Source organism: Rattus norvegicus, chromosome 15 (genome assembly GCF_021556685.1).
Source record: "Rattus norvegicus strain SHRSP/BbbUtx chromosome 15, alternate assembly SHRSP_T2T, whole genome shotgun sequence".
NCBI classification, from domain to species: domain Eukaryota; kingdom Metazoa; phylum Chordata; class Mammalia; order Rodentia; family Muridae; genus Rattus; species Rattus norvegicus.
Genome location: NC_141548.1, coordinates 69,177,079 through 69,200,222, shown reverse-complemented (window position 1 = coordinate 69,200,222; position 23,144 = coordinate 69,177,079). Strand labels below are relative to the sequence as shown.

The 23,144-nt window shown below is 37.2% G+C and overlaps 1 protein-coding gene across 13 annotated transcripts in view; it reads right to left on the bottom strand.

Annotated features, from left to right (window-relative positions):
• Window positions 1–23,144, bottom strand: part of Tdrd3 (tudor domain containing 3) — a 146,368-nt gene that overhangs the window by 67,134 nt on the left and 56,090 nt on the right. For all 13 annotated transcript variants that reach the window (XR_015638042.1, XR_015638040.1, XR_015638041.1 and 10 more), the window contains 7 exon segments: window positions 20,662–20,822; window positions 18,363–18,504; window positions 15,791–15,862; window positions 13,147–13,296; window positions 8,525–8,665; window positions 7,917–8,073; window positions 6,900–7,025 (listed from right to left, as the gene is read on the bottom strand). Coding sequence is in view for 8 of the 13 variants with exons in the window: in XM_087585824.1 (XP_087441950.1) it covers window positions 6,900–7,025; window positions 7,917–8,073; window positions 8,525–8,665; window positions 13,147–13,296; window positions 15,791–15,862; window positions 18,363–18,504; window positions 20,662–20,822 (949 nt within the window). In the remaining 5 variants the exon portion in view is untranslated.

Below are 23,144 nucleotides of genomic sequence, written 5' to 3'. Positions count from 1 at the left end.
GAGTTTTGCAACCCCATAGAAAGAACCATATCAACCAACCAGACACCCCCAGAGCTCCCAGAGACGTAACCACCAACCAAAGAGTACACACGGAAGCACCCATGGCTCCAGCTGCTTATGTAGTAAAGGATAGTGTTATTGGGAGAGAAAAGTCCTTGGTCCTGTGGAAACTCGATGCCCCAGTGTAGGGCAATGCTAGAGCAGTAAGGCAGTGGGTGGGTGGGTTGGGGAGCACCCTCATAGAGGCAGGGGAGAGGGGGGATGGGATAAGGGGCTTGTGGAGGGGAAATCGGGAGGGGAGATAACATTTGAAATGTAAATAAATAAAATTACTAATAAAAATATGTGGAAAAAAATCTCTTCTAAAATTGTATTTTTCTATGATTCTGACTTAAACTGCAGAGCCTAAGGTCAGAAACTATCATTCCTATCAAGTATACAAACAAAGAGTCATGAAATCATCTTGTGTTTATACAAAGTTTACAAACAAAATAAAATCTTTTAAAAAAATACAGTAATAGGCAGACTGAGAGAAGGTTCAGCAGTTAGGACTCAGCCCACAGCTACCTGTAACTAGAGTGCTACAGGATCACATGCCCTCCTCTGGTCTTTGCAGCACACACACACAAAGCATTTATGCAGACACAAATACATACACATAAAATAGAAATGACAAAATAAATCATAAAAAATTGCAGAGTCTACCAGAAGAAATAATCCACTGACCTAAACCCATTTGTGCTGGTTAATTCTGGTTGTCGTATAGTTGAACTAAGAAAGTATGCGGTACTTTGAGGCACGCCTTTAGATGGATCCTGTGAGGGCATAGAGGGTAGCCGAGGAGTACAGATCCACCGCTCATATGGAGAGCTCGATGGTAAAACAGAGTGTCAGCTGGGCACCAGCTCTCCCCAGGCTCACCCCTTTCTGGGCAGCACAGATATAAGTGAACTGCCCACCAGGCCTGCGCTGGCAGCAAGGCCTTCACTGTCACCGGCAGATCATGAGATGAAATACCTCCTCCCCTCAGCTTCTTCTTGTCTGGGATTCAGTCCTACTAAGCTTCCATACTGGACTGAGTATAGTACCCTGGCTGACTCTCTAAAACATCCATCTCAATGTCCACACAGCCTCTGTATTCCCTAGCCTGAGTTCTAAATCGGCCACTTCACAGCCTTTGTGAGAGTCTGTAATCAGGGGTGGACTGAACTCAGCTTGAACATCTTACAAAAGCTGATTTTTAAATTTTCATGAAAATGTATGAGTTAGTTTTTAAATTGCCAATAGTGTGAAATCAAACATGGTGGAGTAACTAGTATGAGCAAAATGAAAAGGCCAGGTCTCCCTGCCTGCTCTGGTCCTCGTCTAACAGCACACTACCTACCCTTTCTCTCAGCATCCTCTTCACATTGCTCCCTCTCACAGCAGCTGCTCAAGTGCCTTTGCTGGCTCCTGCACCTGGGCTTGATCTCTAAATTTGACTGCTTATTGATCTCACTCTTTGATTTTCCAGACTTAATATGTCTTAAAGCTGAGCTCCTGACTGCTCTTTCCCAACATGAATACCGGCTCAGCAATGCCAAGTCAAAGAACATTATGAATTGGAAATAAAATCCCAAACCCTAGTTCCTTAGTTCTTCGGAGTGCTTTAGTTCTCTTTTCAAGCACATGGAAATCACAACATCATTTACTGCTGGCAAGCCGTTAGTTAGCACAGTCCCTAGAATGCAGCAGTTCTCCGTACACAGCATCCATCACTTTATTTATTTTTTTCTTATTTTTTTTCATCTTTATTAACTTGAGTATTTCTTATTTACATTTTGATTATTATTCCCCTTCCCGGTTTCCAGGCCAACATTCCCCTTCCCCTTCTCTAGGTGTTCCCCTCCCTATCCTCCCCTCATTACCACCCTCCCTCCAACAATCACATTCACTGGGGGTTCAGTCTTAGCAGGACCCAGGGCTTCCCCTTCCACTGGTGCTCTTACTAGGATATTCATTGCTACCTATGAGGTCAGAGTCCAGGGTCAGTCCATGTATAGTCTTTAGGTAGTGGCTTAGTCCCTGGAAGCTCTGGTTGCTTGGCATTGTTGTTCATATGGGGTCTCAAGCCCCTTCAAGTTCTTCCAGTCCTTTTTCTGATTCCTTCAACGGGGGTCCTGTTCTCAGTTCAGTGGTTTGCTGCTGGCATTCGCCTATGTATTTGCTGTATTCTGGCTGTGTCTCTCAGGAGCGATCTACATCCGGCTCCTGTCGGTCTGCACTTCTTTGCTTCATCCATCTTGTCTAATTGGGTGGCTGTATATGTATGGGCCACATGTGGGGCAGGCTCTGAATGGGTGTTCCTTCTGCCTCTGTTCTAAACTTTGCCTCCCTATTCCCTGAAGAAAATCTTAGAACAGGGAAAGTGAAAGAAAAGCTCGTGTTTTAGTAAGTTTGCATTTAATAAAACAAAATATCCAAGAAAATTAGTTATATATTACACCTCAAAATAAAATGATAAAAATTTAGTATGCAGTCTCTTCAACAGGGGTAACCTTACACAAGTAACTAATATTCAATTATTTGATATGTAATATCCATACAGAAAACTTCAAAACTCCAGAGGAATGTACATTTAGATCACCTTGAACTAAAAGCACAGTTAATGGTATTGTAATGAAGCTGTAGTCTGCAAGTAAATCACAGACGCACACAGTCTCTTTTCAGGGTAGTTTACAGACTCTCTTAACATCTAAGTCCTTTGGTGGTTTAGCTGCTAGTAAATTCTAGAGATGTGTATAGCTTACTGCTAACTAAATTACTAGTTTAAGGAACTATCTATATAGTAATGCATATAAAATAATTAAGATTTCTACAATATGCAGGCTGGAAATCACAAGAAATTAGATGTTCTATTGCTGTGATTAAACCCCCTGAGAGGGCTGGAGAGATGGCTCAGTGGTTAGGAGCACTGACTGCTCTTCCCTAGGTCCTGAGTTCAAATCCCAGCAACCACATGGTGGCTCACAACCATCTGCAATGATATCCGATGACCTCATCTGGTGTGTCTGAAGAAGGCGACAGTGTACTCACATACATAAAATAAATAAATCTTTAAAAAAAAAAAACACCCTGAGAAATGACATGCGAAGCAAAGCATCTAACTGCCTGACACGTCCAGGTCACAGTCCCTCACAGACTAGACATGCAGCTCCGTTGTCGAATACTTGGCTAGTATGCACGAAGCACTGGGTTCCTCAGCCTGCACTGAGAGAGAAAGGTCTTTAAAGCTACGCTAGAAGAAACTTTCTAAGAAGCGAGCAGTGCCTTCTGATGAAATATTTAAAAAATAAAAGTGAAGAAAGAAGTGGCAGCACGGCTGGGTCTTCCAGAAGAATTACGTATGATATGAAAGCAAAGGTTCGTACTAACTCGTACTAAATTTAACAGAAAAAGCCTATCCTTAGAATATTCTTGAGAATATGTTTCCTAAATAAATTTAAAACACTACAGAATGTGACACATATTCAACATTCCTCAAACAAAACACTTGAAAATATTTGTATTCTATATTTTAGCACATTGACATGATTTAGGGATGGGCTGGAAGTACAAATAAATATCCCAGTGCTTTTAGCATGCCTACATTTTGACTGCCATATAAGTTCAGATATGAAATCTCCCACTTTCCAGCATGACATCATAACCCAAAAAGATTCATATTTTATAGCATGTTGGGTTTTATAATTTTAGTTTAGAAGTGCATAATCAAAAGGACACAAGAAGTCCATCCATAACCAGCTTGCTGTGCACACTGGGTGTTGTCAGCTTCTTCCAGGGAACCGAATTGGCCTGCAGGAACATCTGTGAGGCATTTCTTAATTAGTGATCGCTATGGGAAGGCCCACTTACTGAGAGAGGGGCCAGCCCTGTGTAGGTGATCCTATGTGAGAAAATCGTCTGAGCATACCATGGGGAGCAAGTCAGGAAACAGCACTCCTCTATGGTTCTACTTCATTTCCTGTCTATAGGTTCCTATGTTGAGTTCCTGCTGTGATTTCCCTTCACTGTAGACTGTAAACTCTAAGACAAAACAGACTCTTTCTTCCCAAGGTGCTTGTGGCCATGGTGTTTATCCAGCTCTAGAAACTAAACGAAGACACTTGCTAAGCCAACCATAGACTTTTGGGAATCCTAAAACTAAACAAAATCCTGAGACAGCTTGAAGTAAACAGAATCAAAACACAGATGATAAGGAAAACTCTGTTACTCAATGATAGCATTAGAATTGTTCATGTGAGTGTGTGCATGCATGTGCATATAAGTAGTGCATGTCTACATGGATGTAAGGTGTGTTATATGTACATATATATGCACATGCATGTATGTTTGTGTATATTTCTGTGAGCATGTATGTGTGTGCATGTGTACGTGTGTGATATATGTGCAAGTTTGTGTTTTACTGAAAACTGAAGTCAGAGCCTCGGGCATACTGAGCAACTGCAGTCCACCAAGTCACAAGCATTTCTTGAAACTCTAAATCCATACGCCTCTCTCTATAAAAACCCAAATAGCTATACTGATACAAACCTAAACCAAATCATGAGATCAGAGCAATGTTCAGAAGCTCACCTATCCATTTGTATGTTGTGAAGAATACCCTGAAAAGCTTTCTAGACGTTCCTTAGAAAAATGTTCACCATCTCCTAGCATCAGTGAAGATATAATATTAGAATATAATCCAAGTAATATATTCCAGGCTTTCACTCCAATTAAAAGGAAAGGATGGAATTGTAAAATTACCTAAGTACCAGTTCAGACACTGGTCTCAACGGCTCTTTTCTATAAACTCCAGGTCAGTTAAGAATGCTGTCACCTAGTGAGGTATAGTAACGTAAGAGAATAACAAAACATGTTTTAAAAAAAATAAGCTTGTGAACAACCACAAATCAAGCTCTCTCGTCAATCCTACAGACTTCGATGTATCCATGAATTCATGGCCAGGAGAACAGAGAAAATCTGTAAGCACAATGACTTCTGTCTGTAAACCTATTCATTTATTGTAGAGCTTTTATACTTATGTGTGGAAACATGCATCTTTTCTGTATGTGTCCATATCATTAGAGCCTGGACAGAAAGCTGCAGTTGATGGAATCAATGACTGCTCAGACAGTATTAACAATGGTGCAGTAAGTCAGCAGCCGTCCCATGTCACCCTGATTAAAGCACTGCCTAACCCACCCGAAACGAACAGCTGGCCTTATTCTGACAAAGTTTTCAATAAAGGTCTAATCACATTACAGATTACAAAAATGTCTGAAAATGTACCGCCACTTATGAACAAAACAAAAATTCAACTAAGGAGCTTAGAAATGATTATTAAAGAGGATTTAATTATTTACTTAGTGAATGTTATAATTTACTTAATATAAACTTCGCACAAAATAAGGGGGCTTAACAGAAAATATCATAATATGATAATCAGATATGATCTGGCAGAGTTATAAACTACGATAGTATTTCATTTCCATATGCCAGATCACAGATGAATTACATACTCAATCCCACTAAAAAGAAATATGAAATCAAAGTCAGGATTTAGGAGACACTGAAGATGCGAGTACAGGAATCAAGAGATGAAATGATAACAGAGGTTTGAACGGGGCCCTCAGAGGATGCGAGGCTTAGCACGCTGAGAAGTCAGTCAGGAAGAAGTGCGATGTGAATGAAGATGCAGCAGACTCCCCTGCTGACTTTGTAGAGCAAAACCTCTGTACATTGTCCATGTGGCAACACAAAGGCTCTTCGAAAGAGCAGATAGCAGCCTCAGCCGCGAGAGGCAAAATAAAACAACTACAACAAAAGAATCAGTCCACACACACGAGGAACCGATTTCATAGCTTACGGCACATGAGCCCGCGAGAGGAACATGGATACCAGCTTAGCTCACAAACTCAACCAAACCTTAGTTGGAAACTGTGGTCATTTTGTTACACAGTAATAGAAACTGAGGTGCCAGTCTCATGTCAGCAAACGCTGCTCTTCTATGTTATCCTCTACAAACTGTCCTCATCAAACACTGACTTCATTCAAACATCTTCAAAATGTCTTTCTATAATTTATATATTATAATATATAATCTATATATGTATATAAACTATATATGTAAATAAGTATATTTAAGTATACGTTATACTTACATACATTTAAGTATGTGAGTATATAAGAACATATTTACATATAATTTGCGTAAATTATATATATAATGTAAAATCCAATGATAAACCCCGGTTTTCATGAAATATAGACACTTAGATTTTGTATTAAAAGTATTTTGCTTCTAACTTTACTTGGCTGAATTAAAAAGTAAATCTAAAAGATAATATGATTTCAATCTTTAATATTTTAATTATAATATTTGAAAACACTTCTCATATTCTATTTGTAGAAAGATACATATTGAACAGACTTCTTTCCCTCCCACTATTTATGTTTTTCATTACTGTACATCATAGGAAACAGTGGGGAAAGTATATTCTCCCAGCAACACTTTCAGCCACTTAGGAACATGTGAAGAACGACAAACAAACCGATTTCAGAAATGATGTAAACACCACAAGTTATGCTACAGTAAATTGTCCATCACAACTATCTGTACATCTAGCTTCCCAATGTACTAGGAGCTGTGGGTGCAGTACTGTGGTGATATCACTCAACACACCATTAGAAGCATCGTAAGCTGATTTTGTTTCAGAATGTAAATATTAAAACTTTCTCCTGTGTTTTGGCCAAATGAAATTCACTATAAAAATTCTAAGCAACCATCCAGAATAGAAATCATTTGTACAACTGTAAATGAGGTTGGTCTTTTAAAAAGAAATTGATATATTTTTAATACTATTTTCAAGTTATCTTACCTTCCATATTCAGAGTTCCCATTTTAGACTCCAAGAAATCAAATAATGTGCTTGGTGCTGACGGTCTTGCGTTTCCTAGGTCTTCTTCATCTTCTGATCGTACTCGCCCCCTGCCTTTCCCTCTACCTTAGGTTGAAAAGCACATACATACATACATGGTGTGTGAAAAGCAACGGAAGACACCACTAAGACACAGTCAGCAATCTTGTAAACAGGACTGTACATGCATTTCCTCTCACTGGCTTGAGTGAATTTCTTTAACAATAAAATAGCTTTAAATACAGCTATTAAGAGGGGGAGGGGAGAGAGTATGGGGGTTTCTGCAGGGGAAACCAGGAAAGGGAATAACATTTGAAATGTAAACAAATAAAATATCCAATAAGAAAGAGGTACTTTTACTACTCTATATGATCTATCAAAGATTTGTCAAATGAATACAGGACTTAGATTTAAAATAAACACAAATTACTGTTTTTAAATTTAAAAATATTTTACCTTAAAATATATTTTCTTTCTACAAAAAAATAAAGTTGACTTAGCATAATTATATCTCTGTTTAGTAAAACTCTGTAAGCATTGCTGTACCATAAAGGCATCTAACATGTTCACATAAAATTTAGAATATTATTCTACATACTACAATGCATATGCATGGTTATTTATGTCATGTACAGGGATTCTCAATCTGATTCTCCAACAGTACTACTTTATCCAAGTAAAAGATACTGTTTGGTTTATTTTAGGTGGTAAGTCTTTAATACAAATGGCACAGATCTATCTAGACATAAGTAACAGAACAAGCCAGTGTGCATCATGGTCTCTCTCTTACCTCTAACAACCCTGCTAAGCAAGTCCCTCTTAGACACAGTCTATATAAACACTCACAGGAAGCAGCCTGCATGACCTGCATGGTTCCAAGCCTCACGCTTCTAAGAACCAGTGTTACCTAACGCTATAGCTCTCCAAGTATAACACTCGGCCTTGGTCCTTCACGTATTCGCTGCACATGAGCTATACCTCTGGGAGGAGGACCCACGACAGGCTTCTGTTTACTGCTGTTCAGAAGTACGTTCAAGGCTGCCTCTAGGTTGTTGGCATTATCCATCAGTGCTTGCCTCGACGCCTCCTTACTGAAGCCCATTTCCGTTATGTGCTTCAGCGCTTTCTCATCAACCTGAAGGGAACAGAGACAGCTGTGCTAATGACGTACAAATACCCATTTCAACTGTCCTTTACTCAGATTTTCATTCCTAGCTATAGCAAAACTGTCGCACTAGCACAGCATTGTGACTTACTGTTTCACCACACTGATGGTCAAGGAGGAACCTAAGTTACAGCAACTTTCATTGAAAATCCAAAACAAGAAAAACTTATGCTATATTAGAATAAACTCTTAGAAAAATAATATGGCAAAGAAAACATGGACTCATAAATTTTTATAGTAAAAACAAACAAGCAAAATAAATAAGTATACTTCCCTATTCACTCCAAAACACGTATTTTATACAGCACCTCAACAAAATTACAAAGAAGAATTACTAAAAAGACGAAGGAGGGGGAGGAGGAGGAAGATGTCCAAAGCATAGTCTAGCTCTTCTGTGGCTGGTCCATTGCGTTACACTTACCAGTTCTCTATAGACACCTTCATTTTTGCTCTCTGACTTGGAAGCCTTTTCCTTCTGTGAAACCTCCCGATTTCGGTGCCCGCCAGCACCAATACTGAGATGACTTCTGACTCCACCTCCACCTCCTCCAAATGTCTTGGTCTTCAGATAAGAGAAAAACAAAGAAGATGTAAGTAAATAGTATTTTAAATATCATACACAGATTATTACTTAAAAAACTGGAAAAAGTAATCACTTAAAGCTTAATTACTTTTTATAAGTAAAATTAAAATAACTGACACTTATGAATAGCATAGAGCACAAACATCTGCAAGCCAAAGCATTTTCTTTCTACAAAAAAAATTACTAGATTTTAATTAAGTCACCAAAACAAATCTATGTGTGCATCAATACAGACTAAAATGAGATGATATAAACGTCATAAAGATTAGTTGTCTCAATTACTCCAGTAAAATATTTGAATACATCTTGGATTCCAGCCCTAGAACCATCTACAGCTCAAGGTTAGTCTAAACAAAGTACTAAGCTGAGCCAAGAGTCAATGACAGCGTGTCACGCCTGATATGGATCATTATATAATCTTAGAATTAAATATAGCATGAACAAAGAGTAAATTTGATTATTAATTCATTATCTACATTCATCATATATGTCATTCCTTACCAACAATATGTAGAAGGCTGAGTCTATATATTATTTTGTTGATGTACTTGAATAAATTTGAAATGTGATTTAATTTCATTAATCATCTCTTTTCAAAATAATTATGAAAAAAATAGAACATGAAGATCATTGGCTTGGAAAGATACAAGATCATGGCTGAAAAGCATTCCACAGCTGATACATCAAAAGAGAAATCTTATATAGTTTTTTTTTCTGTCTGATACCTTTGGTAAAATTAAAAGCAAGTTAAAAGTTGATTTTTTTATTAGTGATAATTGTTGAAAATATATTTTAAATAAAAAAGCACATTTTAAATGATTTTATATATACTATGTATTATTAAATATTATAATAACAAAGCATCTTAATTTATTCAACATTGAGAACTACATAAAAATGTAAAGTAGAATGTAAAAAATGAGAAATTTATACTAGACATACATTAGTACACAACATTTTCAGTACTTGAATATCATGTTATTTAAGTTTGATAAAATTAAGAAGTCTTCATTGTCATTCCATGTTCAACTGTTCAACTAGGTGGGCACTGCAGCACACGCTCAGCTTTCAACTGTCTAGACAAGCTAGTTTATGGGATCTCTGCTTCTTCCCTCAGGCAAACCACTTAACTTTCACCTTTCACTGCTTCTCAAGGTTTTTATCCCTACAAAAGGAATGAGAAAATCAATCCTGTGAGGCCATCATCAACAGTATTACCTCAGTAACGCACAGGGCAAATGGTCTAATGCAGATGGCAATTACTATTTTGGTAGAACACAGTTACCTAAAAAGTCTGGAGTCTGACTTGTTTGAATTAAGATTTATATTCCACAACTCCAAAGTGCTTTTGCTTTTGGTGACAATAAAATATGCCCATCATCTATATTTATTTCCTTAATATTTTCTTTGCATTTTGTGGGTTACAAATGGGAGAACAGCATTTTCAGTTGTAAGGATTTAAACAGCTGCCGACTCCCAAGCCATAAATAATGCAGAGCAGTGCAATGACATCATGGTGGGTGGATGAGGCATCCCTAAGACCATCACAGCTGCCTGTCAATCTTACTGCACTTCACAGTCCACACATTTTTACACCTCATGATCCAGTCCTCCAATCACTGCTTTGCCATTGTCCCTGTTGAGCCTGCTTGCTCTTTTACTTTTAAAAAGTTCAAGTGTTCACCACGCCAGGATGAGCATCGAGGAAGTCAATAACTTCAATACTCCAGCATCAGTCAATAGCCTACAACACTTTTCATCTAGCCTTGGTAAGCACTCCTTACTCCCTTACCCATGACACTTACCCCAAATTGTCTTATTTCTCTTATACTAATGATCAGTCTGGAGGAACTGACTTCTATTCATCTATCCTCCAGAGCTAAAATCTTATCCAGTGTGTTACCTTTTGTCTTTTCTATAAACACTCATTCCTTTGGTGATCTGACTTAGCCTAATACCATCTGTCTTAGGGTTTTACTGCTGTGAACAGACACCATGACCAAGGCAACTCTTATAAAGAACAATATCTAATTGGGGCTGGCTTACAGGTTCAGAGATTTAGTCCACTATCATCATGGTGGGCGTATGGCAGTGTCCAGGCAGCCATGGAGTGGAAGGAACTGAGGGTTCTACATCCTGTTGTGAAGGCCACTGGGAAGACTGGCTTCCAGACAGCTAGGACAAGGGTCTTAAAGCCCACATCCTCAGTGACACACCTACTCCCACAAGGCCACACATCAAACCATCCGACTACATAGAACCCTCAACTGTAGGCTATCTATACCAAAGCTCTTTTCACTCTTTTGGCTCACTGCTTATTAAACATTACAACATCTCTAGTATGCATCTCAATATTCATATGTTCCAAATGGAGTACCAGAGTACCTCAACTTACATATTCCCCACTCTAATCTTCTGGATTTCAAGGTATCCAGACAATATCCCAGCATAAAAATCTTTAGTCATTCTTTACTTCTCCACTGCTATAATTCCCTGTATCTCTCAGAAGCCTTCCTAATTTCAAAATTTCTGAAACCGACAATTTTTCTCAGCCTATAGAGAATGAAGAAAGATATCATCACTTCTTTTCCAGAATCAGTTTGTCTACAATTCCAATCTTCCTTTGTTATAACCCATCTCAATGAAGCAGTCAGAAGTAGCCCTTTTAGATACAGATTAGCTGATGTTACTGCTGTGAGCAAAAGACTCAAAAGCTGGAAATGTCTAAGTAGTAAGTCAGTCTTTTCAACAGTTTGTGAATGCCGCAGTAGACCCCCCATTACTCTGTTCCTGCCTCTTGCAGAGCACATTTCTGTAAACAGCTTTTTCTGCAGCTTTCTTTTTCCATAAATTATTCTTCCTTAGCTATAACACAGTTAATTTCTCACCTCCTTGAAATCACCCATCAAATTTCATTATCCTGAGGTATAAGGTCTATGCATATAAAATTGTCATGTGAATTTCAACTGTATCTTTTGTTATTTACAATGCAGATCATTCAAACATGTCAATTTACTCCTAAAGATGGCTACTGGGTAACACTGGATAAGTCCTGAGTTCATTAACTTCGAACTTCAACACTCTCATTCAGAAATTAAAGAATCCTGAAATCTGTTTCTGTCCTAAAACGTATGATTCTTTATACTTGTGAAGGAAGCATGATCAATTATAACACTGAAGTACATTATAATGTAAACCATATACTCTAATATATAGACATTTGTAACTATAGCAAATAAAACCTTAGGAAGAAAGCTTGAGATTCACATCAACCCATGGAACAGGCTATATCAAATATCCTCTTCTACAGTTTACAATCTAAAATATAAATCTACACTTTAGAATCAGATAATATTTGGGGGGAAATGAATATATTCAGATAAACTACATAAAAATACACTTAATTTAATGGTCTTAAGTGCCTTAGAAAGAAGAGCATCCTGCAGAACACCAACATTTGTGGTAACTGTCACAAAAGGATGTCACAATCTGTGCAGGGTGTAGGGAGGATGGCCAATTACAACACCCACAGCAGTCAGGACAGTTCACTGCTGCTCCTATTTGACAGTTGTAGCAAATGGAGCACCAAAGCTCATCAGTTTAGCATTGTCAGCATGACATGCTCTGGGCTGTCTGGTTCCAGAGGGTTTGCTTTCAGCCCTACCCTAAACAGGAGCAAGAAAGACAAGAAGGAGGACAAGCAAATGTCATGTTTTCTGGTGAAACTTTGAAGTTATGTAGAAAAGTGATTGCTCACAAACATTCATTGTATTCTGAACACGGCAAACTATTTCAATCTTAAAAAGTAAGAATTCTAACCAAGAAACTCACAAACAAAAATTCATATTAAACTGAAAATAAAAATCAATCAACAGAGAAAAAACCTAGTCCAAGTAAGCAAGAAATTAAAACCAATTTGGCCTATGATGGAGAGCGTGTGTGTGTGCATGTCCATGTGTCTGTCCCGTGTCACTATACAGCCACATAAAATCCTAAGATTAACATGTTTGCTCTACTCTAGTCAACATAAAATAAGCTAGCAAGACATAATTCTGATGTACTAATTGACCCCGCTCGTAAGTCATCCCTCACAAATCTCCCTTTTCAGAGGGAGCACTACTGAGGAACAGTATCTTGGGAAAGTAGTAACTAGTCCAGCTAATAACAGGACGCCCTCTGCTGTCACGCAAAAGAAAGATGCGTTTAGTTATTTTGCTGAGAAAAAAAAGGAAGGACATTGGGTGGATGACATGTTAACAGAAATATTTTCAGGATTTGCCAAGGTGACTTGGAATACAGCAGGCAGGCCTAACGCAGAGGAGCATAGCCTCCCTCTGCTTGGACAGTCTGTAAAGAGAGGAGCATGAGGACTCTGGGGATGTGTATTGTGAAAAGCAATAATGACCACAGGCAACTCTAGAGAACGCCAGGGGAGAAGTTTGCAAACACCCACTTCTTACCTCTTTGCTCTTTGCGACCTCTGCAATGGCAGCAGTCCTTTGCTTTTCAAACTCATCATTATCATTTGTAGGTTTGGCAGGCAATGAAACTTGTAATGTCTTTCTTCGATCAAGTTCTCTGCTATCCACTTGGACAGTAGATGCACATTTCTGAGAAAATACATTCATATCACTCAGTAATTCCAAGAGAAATTCCAAGAAATACAGTTCTTCATAAGAACTATTTCCTCAAACAAAATGTTTATATTTCTTATCATTGGGTAAAGGCAAAACAACCACTCTATCCAATAGACTTAAAAAAAAAAAACAAAAAACAAAAACCACATACACACAAAAACTAGGAAGCTGATTACAATGTAACTTTTAAATAGATATAAATTAAAGATTATATCTGTGTATATACATACATAATACATACATACATACACACATATATCACCTAAATAAGGCCACACATTTACAAAACATACTGGACTGCAAGACCCAAGTTTAATTCTAGGACAATAACTTAAAAGCTATTGTAGATTTCAAGTTGTCTACAATAATTAAGATCAGGTAAATTTGATTTGTAATTAGATTTCAATTTTCACATCACACCACAATATCCATGAGTCAGGCAGTACACTTATTAACATGTAACAAATGTGTTGGAACTTGTAAGTCAAAGGCTAAAACCATGCCCAATTAAGATGCAAAGTTTTATTTGTTGTTAAGGTTTAAACTTTTAATATCATAATTTAAAACAGGTGTCTCTATCTGAAAACAGTCTCTGAATTCTCAACTCCACACTAGTATAAGCCTTCTAAAGTAACAGGGTTTTTTTTCCTCAGCTCATTAACTATATGAAAGAGAGAAGGGGAAATACTCAAACGTGTTACACAAATATAGTATTTTTCCTCCAAGATAAACATGCCATTTATAGCAACACGGAGAGAGCTAGCACTATAATTTTAGCTACCTACCTGCTGTACTCTGCTGCACAAACTCTTCACAATGAAGAAAAAAAACATCACGGAAACTAAACCTTCTGCTATACTTCCTAGTCCTACATTTATAACAATATGCATTTCAATTCTGGACAGTAATGACAAGTAACTAAATCATTAATTCTCTCTAGAAAAAAGTCATTTTTATATCTTAAGCAATTTAAGAAAAATTTTACAAATGGCTCAGGAAAAAATAAAATTGTACAAGTGTCAATTATTATTTTCAAGCATACATTACTATAATATTTCATTCTGGGTTCTTTTATTACAAGCAGAATGTTACTAACATGGACCACAACACTGGACTTTTTAATCTACCTTTATCTTTAAAAGGGGGGAGGGGGCACACCTATAATACAGGAATGGCTCTAATTTAAATCTAAGTATAGCTCATAAAAATTGTTTTAAAGATACCAACCAATTGATCCTATCCCATATCTTTTTATCAACTAGGTATATTTTTAGTACCAAAGTTTCAAACAAAATTCAAGTAACATACAAAATAAAATGTTGGTTTCAATTTCATATTTTTATGTCCCAATTCACCTTCGGTTTAGCCAGTATTCTGTAAGAAAAGCACAGAATAAAAAGTTTAAAACTGTGCTAGGGGTTGAGCGCTTGCCTAGCAAGCACAAGGCCCTGGGTTCAGTCCTCAGCTCCAAAAAAAAAAAAAAAACAAAACTGTGCTGGCCGCAAGCAAGGCAAAGCCAACGACCACAGGGAGTGCTCTCCGGCTCATCTAGGGAGAAGCAAGAGAAGACAGAAGAGATCTTGGAGAACACAGGTCCAGGCTGAGTACAGAAAGGAAGACAAGACACAGGGCCAGCTCAAACCGTCCACAAATCTCCTTCACAGTAGGAAAGATGTGGTGGTCTGAATGAGAATGGCTCCCATGGCTCACATGTCTGAATGCCCAGACCCTGGTTGGTAAAACTGGGAAAGATTAGGAGGTGTGGGCTTGGTGGAAGACTTGTGTCACTGACCTCGAGTTTTGAAGTTTCTAAAACCCAGGCCATTCCCAGTTGGCTTTCTCTCTCTCTCTCTCATGCTACTGGATCAAAATGTAACCTCTCAGCTACAGGCCCAGCACCATGCTTGTCTGCCTGCCTCTGTTTCCTGCCAGGATAGTCTTTACCTCTGAAACCTTAAGCCCCAATTAAATAATTCCTTTTAAAAGTTACCTTGGTCACAGTCTTTTGTTACAGTAATACTTAACTAAGACAAGAGGTTAAAAATTAAAGACTACACATTGACTTATTTATTTCCTATAGAAGAATAATCCAGGCTGCTGTAGTTGAAAACATCAGCATACAACAAAATTAGGTGTCTGACTAATAAGAATAAGTGAATGGAGGCTAAGCTGAAAACAGAATTTGGGGGAAATTTTTGCCATATATATTTTAATCCCCTTACTTTTAAATTTCTCATTTAAATACTATTTTCTATTAACCTATCTAGCTGTAATTTGCTCTACATACATAACTCTTAATGGCTTCAATCTTTGGAATAAGAGCAGTATTATTAAATTTCTTGGCCTTCATGTTTTGATATAATTCTATGATGTCTGAGTAAACAGTATGGCACAAAACCATATACAACTTAAGTACAATAAAGAATGTTTTCCTGACTGAATCCACCCGCCAGAGGAAATTGCTTACCTGTCCGAAAGGTAAAAAAGGAGGCGGGCCACCTTCAGCTCCAATATTGCTTCTGTTGTGTTTTAGTAAGCTCTATTTAAAAACAGAATCGGTCATAAAGCATCAAACACACATTTAAACACACTAGCCGCACATACCAGAAACACATAGCTTAGAGTAGAATATTAAGAGACACAATAGACTTCTTTAAAGCATTTCAAATTACAAGACAGAAAAAATACTGTGATCTTTATTTCTATAAGCTGGAAAAGTTCTTTCGTCATCACTCTGACCAAAATACGATCAAGTTTAATTTTTAGAAATACTTTTCAAGCTGGTATCCTTTGGAGAAAACAGACCTCCTTAAACTATAGTCAATTCACAGAAAATATGCTCTGGCAAGAACAATTTTACTCTGAAGCACATAACCAATAGAAGAATAATGCCTGAAAGTTTTCTACAAAAATAACATTTTTAGAGATAATACTAGAAAAAAGTCATTACTGATAAGGGTGATTTCTAGTTCTTTAAATACTAGAATCCTATAGTTGATAAAATATAAAGTCACACAATAACATTTTTCAAATTATCTTATATTAATTCATACTTTGAAGAAATATTCAACCAACTGAATTTTTTAAAAGTTCTGTCGTACTTTGTATGCATGTGAGTATGTACACAAACGCACTAACACACAAGCGTAAGTATGTAAGGGTAGAAGACAACTTTCATGAGTCAGTTCTCCCCGTCCCCCATGTGGATTCCAGGAATCAAACTCAAGGTCTGAGGTAAACTCCAGCCATGAAGTTTGACAGCAAACATCTTTACCTGCTGAGCCTCTGATTGGTATTTAATATACGCAAGCTTCCAAACTCTTATGAGTTTCAGGTATTTTTTTTTAAGCTTGCCTAATCAGAATTAGAAGAACAACAAAGCACTTTCTCACATTCTGAAGTCCTTCCTAGGACCAAAGGAAACTCAGCAGCACCCCGTTCTGTATCCTTCCATTGACGGTATTAACATGCATCTGTTAATTATAAAGTTACCTTCTAAACTTTAAACTTGTGCTAATTAATATTACACATGTTATGATGGAAATACAGTGTAAAAGAGTCACAAAGTACTTTTAAAACTTCACTGTGTACTGTATTGTTTAACATATTCCAGAGTCCCTGGATTCTATAAACACTCATATGTGTCATGTAAACCACAGATTGAATAATAAACCTAAGAGAACACAGCATCAGCTTAGTGAGCAAAGGACCGTCAACACAGTACAGGAGCGCATCTCTGCATGATCTCCATATGTTAACAATCTCTCTCACTCAAGAAGAACAGCATGGCCCTTAGCTCAGTTTCATTCCCTTACAAGGAAAGGATTACGTAAACAGCTATAAACCAATTCAATTTACATTAAGACATGAATTAACATTTCTTGTTAACATGAAAAATTAAAAACAACTTAGAAGACTTCTATTTCTTGCACTAATGAAGGTACAAAAGCCAGGCCTAAGTTCCCTTTCCACACAATGAGTGTGGCCTGGTCAGAAACCCAGTCCTATGTAGCATAGGAACGCCATTCCTAAGGGAAGAAGTAAATCCAGCTTCAGAGTACAATGCAGAAAGCAGAGCACAGAGGGTTCAGTAAGAACAACAACCAAGCGACGAGACATTCAGCAGCATTATGCCTTGATAAATATACACAGAAACTAAAGTGGTACTATCACACACACACACACACACACACACACACACACACACACACACACACACACACACACAGAATAGGTACTATGAGAAAATAACCAGTGTAGAAGTCAGAACCATATTAAAAGAATAAAAACAAAATTATATTATAACCCAGCAATTCTACAAATAAACATGCAAACGACCTGAAAGGGGCTATTATTTGCGCACCCATGTTCACAGCAGCTTTATTATAGTGAGCAAAAGACAAGTACAACACTAATGCCCACTGACAGAGGAAAAACAAAATATAGTATTCATAGCCAGTGGAGTACTATTGAGCCTATAAAAGAGTAACTCTGACATCCTACATTATAGATATTACCTTATACAGAATAAGCTGGACACAAAGGAACAAATACTAGTATATAACATGTCTAAGAGATATTCAAATAGTCAAGCCCACAGAGACAGAAAGTAGACTGGTGGACAGAGGCAAGAGTGCATGCATGCTTGTCTGTGTGTCTTTACTGGAAGTGAGTAAGTTCCTACCTGACTTCATAGTTCTAAGTGGAATGATTCTTGCTGAGATGTTGGAAAATTATATAAGCATTGATCTGACTTTAATATATCTTTTTCTTAACTGACAAATTTCAAACCTGTCAAGATATTATAATATTAATATTTAAAACATGAGTAAAATGGACCAAGTACTGAAAATTGTCACTTCCTTTTGAGGAAGAATGTTGTTAGAGTACAGCAGATAGTTTTTCTACTGAGCATGTGCTAGTTTAATAATCCTGACACAAAAGACTAATGCTACTGCTCACTGTGGGAAGAGCTCAAGAGAATGCAGTCAGAAACGCTGATGTTCTAATAGTCTGAGCTAGTTGTATTGCACACTTACTCTCTGTAACGCCCACTTGTCAATTAGGTGTTCCACTTCACCACCAAGAACTGTGGTATTAGAGTCACTTAACAGCAGGAATCCGTTCTTTATGTCCACAGTGCCGGAGAGCTTCACTTTTGTGCCAGGTGGTGTGTTCAGGCTGACACAGGAGAAACAAAAGGAGTCAGCAGTTAAAGCTGCAATGACACTCGTCCACAAACTGAAAAGGAGTCTTACTTAATCACAATACGCTAACATCCAAACTAGATTTCAAGAGAACTAGCTATAAAGTAAAAATAGATCATCATAAATGAAGACCAAGCGATAAATGAATAGATAAAATGAGCCTCAGTTTCCACAAGTTAACAAATCACACCTCACAAAGCTGTGGTAAAGAAAAAGGAAAAGACAGAGAAGAATTTTCTCCTTCTCTTTTAAAATTCTATTTTATGTTTCTGGGTGTTTTGTCTGCATGTATGGAATCAGATCCTGTGGATCTGGAGTTACAGATGATTGTGAGCTGCCATGAGGGTGCTGGGAATTGAGCTGGAGTTGAAATGGAAGAGCATTTAGTGCTTTTAACTACTGATTCATCTCTCCAGCCAGGAAAGTACTTTCAACTCATGAATACAATACCTCCCCCCCTTTCCTTTTTATAAGGTTTTGCTATACAGGACAAAAATATATCATTATTTTTTTTTTTTCTTTTCGGAGCTGGGGACCGAACCCAGGGCCTTGCGCTTCCTAGGCAAGCGCACTACCACTGAGCTAAATCCCCAACCCCAAAAATATATCATTATTAAACTAAATTTTAATATAGAAAAATATTTGTCTAGTAATAAACACAGAAAGTTAACACCTATATGAGCTATAGTAATCTATAAAAATCCTTTTGTTAGTCATCTAGTCGTGTTAACCATATGAACATGAGAATTAGTTATTCAATAACTTTAAAAAGACTCTTACGCACTGACTTGAAAGTACATGAGCATTGACCATAGCGAGACTGTTCTACGGAAGGTCAATGTTAATCAGATGCTTGGTAAACCTTGCATCACAAATCCTTGCACAAAAACCAGATACAAGATGCTTATCTTCCCACCAACTCTGCTAAAGGAAACTCAGGATGAAGTTCACTTCATCATGTAGGTTTGTTCTGAAGTAAAAGCATAGATATAAACCCTACTCCATCTCTTCCCACATACAGCAAGGGGGAAGCTCTCCAAATAGGACTCCTAAAATAGTCTGCATGAAACACTTGGGATGAATTAGAAATTATTCTGCAATGGCTTCATTATTCACATTTTTAAGGCTCATGAAATTCATCACATGCTAATACATGCAACATCAAGTCAGTGAGTATTAATACCACATCCTTTTAAAAGATGGCTAATAAAAATCATTAGTGAAAAGAAGTAAGAATATGCCTAGTTCTCAAACTTCAAAGAACCCATACAGAGGAAGAGATTAGATATTGTTCTGTATATCATTGCATATTATCAACCCTACCTCAAGAAAGCCATTACAATTGTTCTGAGCTTCATAAGCTTAACATTCCTAGTCATAACTCAAAATTGACAGATGAATAGTCACGAACAACCCTTACAGAGGGTTTTCCCTTCCCTTACAGAGCTCTGTGGTCAGAAGGGCAGTCACTGAGAGCAATGTCCCATCTCCAAGTTCAGCAGTAATCAGCAGCAGCACAATTATACTAACAAGGTTTTGCCAATACCAGGAAATCAGCATGGCTAAGGAGTGGTAGTGGATTTAGGAGGAATTCCAGGAGGGGACAAAATTATCAAAATACATTATATTAAATGCTCAAAGATTTAATAAAAACATATTTTAAATTAAATAAGAATGTGGAAGATTGTTCCTTAAAGAATTCTTTCTTACAAAGTAGGAAGCCATAAGACTCTTTAACTTTAATTATCTCCTCAGAAAGTATATTAGCTTCCCTTGGCTAGAATCTTAGATAGTGTAATAACACATCACTGTGTACAGTCGGCTGCTAACCTGTTAGGGAAAAAAATATTAAAGATATTCTAATGTGTTCTAAACAGTGAATAACCAAAGATTTTCTGGGAAAAAAACATGCATATGTATCTTAAATTTGTTTTATAGTTACCACAGAATAAAGAATAACTAATTTCATCCCTAGTTGTCTTTTAGACAAAACAGACATAAAAATCCCAAAAATTTCTTATGGAAAATTACAGCATTCACTTAAGACTCCTTTCCTGCTTTTTCAAGTTCTGACGATGAATTCAGGTTTGAAAAGCACCCTCAGATCCTCTTAACAAGTTACATGAGTCACCTTATCTTTGAAATGTAACTGAATTCTACTGCAGTACAACTCGTGTGCCCGTCCGTCATCTGCACACGCAGCATCCTTGGCACAGCTTGGGACTCCTCATTATCCCTCGGCGCAGCCACATTGCGGACCTTCTGAATTTGTAAAACACATGGACCTTCGAGCTGTCACAAACAGAACAGAAGTCATTTGTACATCACTGCTCTACTTTCAATTACACAGTTCTCCTATCTTTAATGGTTATTTATTATGATTTATAGAGATAGCTTGAATTGAAGTCAAACTGCAATCCTTTGTTAATTCACAGAGGTAAAATTTCAAGAGACCTGCAGAAGGACAACTTTTCAAATCCTCTTTCAGATAATTTCAAGGCACGAAAGCACTAAGAAAGCAGTTCTAGTTTTGAACTTTGAGTCCTATGTGTTGGAAATAGTTCCCATGAATCCCGCTGCTCCCCTTTCACAGGAACAGGCATTCAGGAGACAACACAACCCGACAGGATTTTAAGAGCCATCAACTTAAGGCAGTAGTTCAAAGGGATGCTTCCTATTCAAACACCAGCTTTACAGTGCTCCACAGTGCAAGACACACCAAGTTCAAATAAGTGTTTCACATATTTCTACACTTTTCTTTGAAAATAATATTATAAGCTATATGACAAGGAGAGAATAAATGTTCTCTCTTGCCAACTTTCAATCAAAATACAAAATAAATCAATGGAGTAATTAGCTATAAAGCTAAAAGTTTTCTATAATAATATGCTGATAAAGAAACTGGGGAAAGACAGTTGAATTCGCTTACATGTAGAAAAAATAAATTCAACAGAAATGAAAATTTCCACATAGCAAAATAGATCTTTAAGTTAGCATCACAGTTTAGGGAGAAGGGCTATTTTAAAATTAAAGTTTTTCAAGTAAATATTTCTGTATGTAAAAAAAATAATACATATTTTCAGAAAAGAAATAACAGTTGACAAACAGTTACACATTATTTCCCAAGCAAGCAAGTCTCTAAACTGAAAATCTACTAGCCGGCACTAACCAGGAACAACAATGTCACACATTCAGTTTTATCTGGTCTAACCTTTATCTAATCTAAGCTTTAGCTATGAAAGAAGAATACTGTTCTCAGAAGGATGGTAGACTAGAGGTGGCTTCTGAGAGAGCCAGTAAAAGAAAAAAGAGTTGTAATAGAGGAAAATGGATGGGAGTTATTACACAAGGGAAGAAATGCCTCAGAAATCCACAAAGGCAGTGGCAAGATACTGAGAAGAGCAGGAGTAAGGACGGTCACTCAGTGAATACAGGCAGAGCAGCAGCAGTGCACGTCCTTGCTGCAGAAGCCAACAGAAGCCACATACAAAGGCAGCTTCCAGTCAGGGAAATGGCTCAGTGGGTAAAGGTGCTTGCTGTCAAGCCTAAAGACCTGAGTTCAATCCTGGGACCCCACATGATACAAAGAGAGATCTCCCAAAAGTTGTGTTCTGACTTCCACATATATGCCATGGTGTAAACACACATACACAATACACACACTATTTTTAATGTTTTAATAAAAAATTTAAATTTTATATATATAATAAAAATATAAAGGTTTGCTTCTCACTGGAGGTATTAGAGACTATTATAAAGGGCAATTACTCTATATGATTAAGAAAGAATCCATAGATAGAGCTAAGATAAACACTAAAGGCATAAAGACTCTATCTTTGAAATTATGAAAGATAGATCTCCAAAATGACAAATACAAGAGACAAATACAAGAGACATATAGAATTCAAGATTTGCAGAGACTGATAAGGAATTCTACAACATACTAGAGATAGTCCAATGTTTAATTCCCAATTATATAGCATAGCCACAGTAAAAACAAAAATAGCAGTAAGAACAACGAAGTGGCACAGACACAGACATGCACACCTATGGACGCAAACAGAGGACTCAGAAATAAGCCACAGCTACAGATTCAGACACCTACTTATTTTTAATTTTACAAATGTTAAAACATATACTGGAGAAATGACAATCTCTAAACCAAAAGTTGATTGGAAAACTTGTTTTCCACATGTAAAAGAATAAAACTAAATCCATCTCTCTGATAAAAAAAAATCAATGAAAATATACCATAGACTTTAACATAAAACATAAACTTGGAAACCACTAAAAAAACATAGCTGATGCAACTCGAAGTGCAGGACTAGACAGGATTTTCTGAAGAGACTCCAATAGCACAGAAAATAATGCCAAGAGCTGACAAGTGAACTGCGGGACCTCTAGGTTTTGCAGAACAAAAGCCATAATCCCCAGAGTGAAGAGATAACCACAAAGGGAAACAAGATTGTCACCTGAGCATTAGACATGTAATTACATACATATGTACACATGTATATAACCGCAAAAATTAAACAGCAAAAACATCATCATAAATAAATGAACTAAATAGACATTTTATTTTTCTCTTGAAAAATAAATTGATTAGCCAATCAA